This window comes from Solanum pennellii, chromosome 9 (assembly GCF_001406875.1).
Source record: "Solanum pennellii chromosome 9, SPENNV200".
NCBI lineage: Eukaryota > Viridiplantae > Streptophyta > Magnoliopsida > Solanales > Solanaceae > Solanum > Solanum pennellii.
Genome location: NC_028645.1, coordinates 74,214,609 through 74,221,176, shown reverse-complemented (window position 1 = coordinate 74,221,176; position 6,568 = coordinate 74,214,609). Strand labels below are relative to the sequence as shown.

Genomic DNA, 6,568 nt, shown 5'->3' with positions numbered 1-6,568 from the left:
GATGAAACTTCTTTTGGACTGATGCATCATACTGATTTTAATAGAAGTTTTGATTAAAGAAAATGACTATATATGAACATGGGCTTGGTTCAAATCGGGTCAGTAGAGGGAATAGGTTAAATGGGCGAGTGTTAAAGGAATTAGGGTGGTTATTTGATTCCTAACCTGATATGTCTCCCTCGTTAAAATTAGGGGTATATACGTAGGGTTATATTTGAATCAAAAGTATAACAAAGGGTATATTTGAATTATTTCTTATAGTATATAGGTGTTTATATACAATATATGAAACGATATGTATTATATATTGTGTATATGCACGTATGGGATTAATATGAGCCCGAATATAATAATCTGTCCAATCTAACCGGAATTTTATGGATTTGACTCGAAATAATTTGAATTGGGTTAATCGCAACCCATTCATATTACGTTGGAATCTCAGCCACCAAAGTCAAAACAAAAACTCAAAGACAATTGCTAGGATCAAAATGAAAGAAACAAAATGTCAAAGAAAGCAACTTGTTGTCCTTGTCCAAACAGGCGGAGGGCTCAATTATTGATAAAACTTATTAGATACATCATCAATATTGCTTTTTCAACTTTTCAGAAAAATCAAAACTTTTCCATAAGATGATGGTAGTGAAGACACCCTTAACATTAGTTCTGATTCTGGCACTATCTTCTGAATTAGCCAAAGGAATCCCCAACACCAATTTGACACAAGTCCTGTGCAATGGTGCACAATACTTCAAAGATGATCCATTTGCAATAAGTCTAGCCTATGTTCTTGCAGAATTAGTGAGCACCACGCCATCGCGTCACGGATATGACTACCACAACATTTCTCCATACCCCAATGCTTTTGCATATGGACATGCTGCTTGCAACAACAACACTACTACTACTTCTCTAACCAAACAAGATTGTAAGACTTGCTTGGATTCAGCTAAAGATAACTTGCTTACTAGTTGTGATGCTCGAATTGGTGGTCGTGTTCTTCTTGTTGATTGTTCAATGAGGTATGAGCAATACCCTTTTGATGATTAAGCTGTCTGGAAACAAAAAAAATTCAACATGTACTAGACAACAACATTATCATGAGTAATAATTTGATTGCTGCAATTTGACTGATTCCATGAGAAATTGATAAAAGAAAGATGCATTAACAACAACTAAATACATTGTAATTGGCTATACAAATTATCATTGCATAGTTGTTCTTCTTAACTATCAAAGAGGATCAGTATTTACACACTGAATTTGTCAAACTGTAAAATGTCTCTAAATCTATACAGTTCACGATGCTCTTTACACATGACATATTCGTGAACTGAAGACCTCCCGAGTGCTGACAGACTAAAAGAACTCAGGAAAACAATTCTATGATAAATGTAACTGAAACTGGAACCTAGGAAGGATCTCCATTGACTAAATGTGAGGATGTCCTTTTACTTTCAAATTGATCTCGAAGAATGGCACATTCATTTGATACAATGAGCGTTGGACACTTTGATTGTTCTGGCTCAAGTTTCCTCTCCAAAGTACAACTTCTAATGGCCGTGAGCTGCAAGGGTACCGGGATGGTGCACCACTTGAATTGACCTCTCTGCTGTCATTCCGAGAATTGAGAAGTATATTTGGAGATTTTTTCCTGAGCTAACTCCTGTTTGAGGAGGATTGCATAGAGAAGCTCATTCCATGAATCAGGGACACCAGGGAGACACCAATGGCTGCAGTCTTGCTTGTGGGGAGAAACTGGTCCCACCTTAGGGCCTAAATAATACAAAGACAAATGACCATCTTTTCTTCTAGATGTCATGCCTGTTACATTCAGTAAACTCATATTCCGAGTCCTTGATTTGTTCGAGAGCTGTGATAGGACATGAATGACCGTCATATATTCAAACGAGTTCCTCAATGACTCTTGGGGTGATAATAAGTCAGGTAATGTCTCCAGGTGACAGCTACCGCCGGTCTTCCAATCTCCACCTCTGCGCATCAGAGTGATTGATTTATTGCTTATTGAGTGACTACACAAACTAAATATCTACTGAAACAAAGTGTAGGCTGATTTGCATAGATCATTAGCTGATATTCAAAATGCACATAATTTGCAGCCATTAATCAGTACAAACAATCAGGAATACACCAAGTATTAAGTCAACTTATCCCAAAAAAGCCTTTATGCATTGAAAGATGCAAGCATATACCATTTGACCCTCGAAAACAGCATACGCATACTACGACCAAGGTACCCAAGAAAACAAATTTTTCGATTTATCCACAAGCTTCAATACATTCCATCTCTATAGAAGATCAATGAAGTATAATAACGGGAACCAACAAATAACTCTCACCCTCTCAAGGCTCACAGAATACACGAAATGGATATAGATGGAAAGAATCTGGATCTTAGATGAGTCTCAACTAATCTTCATTTCACACTTCTAATATGACATACTACAAAAAGGACCTCAATATTTATTCAAGGTGTGTTGGTTGAGGCATAATTGATTGATTATGTTTCATTATATAAGACAACCTGATCTGATAGATCACAAGTGAGAATTACATGAAGTGTAACAACAACAAAAACAAAAAAATAGGAGAGAAGAATTACCTGAAGTGTACAGGAGAATAAGTACGAAAGAATATTTTAGTCTTGGACATGTTCACTTCACGACCTATCCAATCAACCAATGTTACAATTGACTTCTGAAAAGCTGTCTCCACATTCATCGTCATGTTAATCTCTCCGCCTTCTTGGAAATAGCATCCCCTGTCAATGGAAAGAATCAGAGCTTGTAAATCTTCATAGATTGAGTAATTGTACTCCCCTAAAGCAATGATTCTTGATAATATACACTTCAAAGCTTTCACGTTTATACAATTTAGTGATGGGAAACCAAGACATCCAAATGATTTGAGCATCAATCAAAATGAGAGAGAACTAAGCTCCAATGCACAGCCTTATTTGGTTAGTTATCCCAAGGAAAAGGATGGCAATTATGGTTGCTTGATCCTAACAAAATTATCATTGTTACTATATAATAGAACTGCAATAAGCTCTTTTATCAAACATTATGGAGACTGAATTACTAACCACCTTCAAAATCAATGTATCTGCTTTATATCCTTTTGCCACCCGTTGAGATTTTCCACAAAAGATTATTGTGTCAAATTAGTATATCCTTTCAGATCCTTTTACCGTTAATTCCATCAAACAAATTTGAATTTGAAGTATGTAAGGTACACCTTTATGAACCAAGTAGGAGCTGACTGAAGAACTTTTATGCATTTGATCAATTAGCTGATTGTTAATGCCAAAACATGCAAGTGGATACATGTTTATGCCATTTCAGCTCATGTATATAGTCACATAGATTATAGGCATGATTAGTACATGGGGACAATTCAAAAGGAAATTGGAAATCAAACTTTCCAGTACTCAACGTTGTGCAAAGAGAGCACACAGGAAGAGATCCAATACTAGGAAATGCTCTATTAATGCTTACTTGTATCTTGAGGCATATTAACTATTCATTGAACTTTTTGCTATTTAGTAGTTCAATGCCTATCGAGCATTTCGACACTGTGAAATTTGATTGCTAGCATTCTCAAACAGGCAATTTTCTATTATAACATAGTCCTTATATGGTTGAATAATTATTAAGCAGCCCAAATTCCTATTTCTCGCTTCTCTTGAAGGGAGATGCATGTAGATACTAATAACATAAAGATAAAGGTGCCCAGTAGAGCTTTTAGCTAAATCAACCATCATTTAAAGATAGTAACAATATCAGCCGTATTTGCCCCTTGAACGTTGGTCTAGTGACTAGAGTAGTACATGATGTGTGGATTAGGCCAGAGGTTTTGAACCTTCGCAAACAAAAACCTGGAATTTAAGTGGACAAGGTAGAGGATTAGGCCTATTATCCACGAAGTTTCAACCCGTGCGTCATTTCTCATGGGAATTTCTCGGCCATCAAAAATGATATCAACCTAGCACTTAGCACTCTAGTAGATTTTCCTATTCTACTTAAGAAATAGGCAGAACCCATCGACTGTCCCCAAAAGTTAGCACGACTTTTCACTTAGAAACCTCAAGTAAGCTTTGTCCTATAAAATATTACCATTTGTCAGACATCAAACAAACAAAAAAAATGCCTTCTGATGATAGGAAAGAAAAGAAGATTTTACCCTCTAATGGTTTTCTCATTATTCCACCAGTGACCACTGTTGAAAATCAATAAATCTGCATCTTTCCACTTAGCAGAACTCCAATCCATCTGATCCAACTTCAGGGTCATCTTAACATTTCCAGGAGCCCGAGAAGGCGGACGACTCTGCAGCACTAGGAACGGAGCTCGATAGTACTCAACCGTGCAGTTGTAATCCTTGAACTTAAAAATTAAAGAACCAGTGTGCTTTGTGATCGGACTACCATTAACTTCATATATAGAGCTGTTATCAGAAACTGCAGAAGACAACAAACAGAGAAGAGACTCCCACTGGTTTCTCCCTATTGAATCACCAACAAACACTACACGCTGGTTCCTCAGCTTTTCTAGCATATGTTTTGCATCAAATCTGTTCCAAAAGTAAGTAAAAGCATTAGATTTTGTTTTCCAGTTTCAATCATATTATGAAAATCCTTCGAGAGCCAAACTAACTAATGTTTGTAAATTCAGACACACAATCTCCAAAATTTTGGACATAAAATATACATATTCAGGAACTTGGTAAAAAGTACTTACTACTTACAAGTCATAATAATTAACAATTCAAAATATTTTACTATTAAGCATTTGAAAAAACTATGGTCAAAGAAAATATCCTTTGACTATGTAAATAGTAACTAAAATTAACCAGTTTAGTTAGTCTAATGCAATATAGTCCATAAAGTAACCGCAAGAACTCAAATTTTCAAGTTTCAACGTCAAAATCTACTATCAAACGCAAGCATAATCAAGTATTCAGTTGATTGAAACACAAACCTGGGCAAGTTGCAATCTTTAGGCTGCCAACGCCATTTGGTATAGAAATTATCAGGTCTACCATTCTCAGAACAACGAAAACCTTCATCCAAAAACATACAATCTTCTGATTGATAAAGCGGATAACTCTCATCCCACACCCAATTCCCATCAAATATATCACAATCATTTTCAAGAAACCCCACTTTATCATCATTTCTGCTTCTACTACTACTATTTTTTAGTACTAAAGAAGAATCATTAAGACCAAACCATGTAACAAAAAAAGAAGGCCCACGCAAGTGAGAACCAGTAGTATCCACAGTTCTATAATCTAACAAGAAGATAAATAAGTATAAGCCAAGAACAAAAAACAAGAACCCAAAAAGTGTTAACAATGGCTCAATAGGCTTCAAACGCTTGAATTTCTTGAAAAAACTGAAATGGGTCATTGAGTTAAAGAATTTTGGACATGGGTTTCCACTCATCTCTGTTTTTCACTACAGAAAAATTCAATCTTTGGAAGCAAAATAACACAAATTTCAAAGAAAATGACCCCCAAAACTCAAATTTTTAAATCAATCAAGAAAAACTTGTTGTTTAGTGGGGAAACTTGACCAAAAAAAAATTGTGCTCATACAGAAACTTTTTGAGTTGAGCACAAAAATGTGGGGCTGAGAGAGATAGAAGTTTTGGGAAATGTTGACAATGATGATATGTGGGGTCTTCAACACAGAGCAAGACAAACATTCAATTCAACAAATTAAAAAAAAAAAAACTGCAAGAAACAGGGCATTTATGCAGAAAAAGAGAGATTTTTACAACTCTTTATTGGCTATTGCATAATATTTGTATGTGATCTTTTTCTGTAATTATCATATTTTATCAACTTACTATAACTTTTTATTTTTGGTATTCAAAATTAGAGAAGATGACAAAATTGAACAGATTTGATTCTTTAAATTAGTTACTAAAGCTACTTATCAAATTAATGAACTTTCTTGTATATTTGGTAGGGACAGTTGAAAAAAGAAAAAATTGAACAGATTTGATTCTTTAAATTAGTTACTTAAAGCTACTTATCAAATTAATGAACTTTCTTGTATATTTGGTAGGGACAGTTGAAAAAAGAAAATAATGTTGGGAATTAAACACACAACACACACAAATAATCTAGAGAAAAGAGAAACGGAACACAAACGGGACACACAAGAATTTAACGTGGTTCGGTTTCCCTACTCCACGACTGTAACAGGAGGATTTTTATTTCACTTGTGCTCCTCTCGAATTACAAATACAAGGATCATATTTATAGGAAAGCCAAATGGTTAACCTAGGGTTTCAGTAATGGGTCGGGCCGGCTCACAAGCCTCCACAAAGCCCAACAATCTCCCACTTGGAGGCTTGAAGAATTTCAACTGTCATCCACTTAGAACACTTGTATGTCTAGTAATCTTTTTCAACTCTCTCCTGCTACAGCGGCCTTCTCATCAGTCAACTGAAAGGCCCGTTGAAGCTCCCCGAAGCTTCAACACATCAGTCACGGCTGAAACTGCCCTTGACTCGTCCTCGGTCCCTACCGGCTCCCA

The 6,568-nt window shown here is 35.8% G+C and overlaps 2 protein-coding genes across 2 annotated transcripts; one reads left to right on the top strand and one right to left on the bottom strand.

Moving 5' to 3' along the window:
• Nucleotides 1–636: 636 nt before the first annotated feature.
• LOC107029240 (antifungal protein ginkbilobin-like protein) lies at nt 637–1,050 on the top strand. The gene has a single exon (XM_015230612.2). The coding sequence runs from the start codon at nt 637–639 to the stop codon at nt 1,048–1,050; it is 414 nt and encodes a 137-aa protein (XP_015086098.2).
• A 100-nt stretch (nt 1,051–1,150) lies between these two features.
• Nucleotides 1,151–5,701, bottom strand: LOC107029239 (protein trichome birefringence-like 10). Its single transcript, XM_015230611.2, has 4 exons — nt 5,001–5,701; nt 4,204–4,593; nt 2,624–2,782; nt 1,151–1,994 (listed from the first exon to the last, which is right to left on the bottom strand). Exons 1-4 carry the CDS (start codon nt 5,465–5,467, stop codon nt 1,616–1,618), a joined length of 1,395 nt encoding a protein of 464 aa, XP_015086097.1. The 5' UTR covers nt 5,468–5,701; the 3' UTR covers nt 1,151–1,615.
• Between the last annotated feature and the right edge of the window lie 867 nt (nt 5,702–6,568).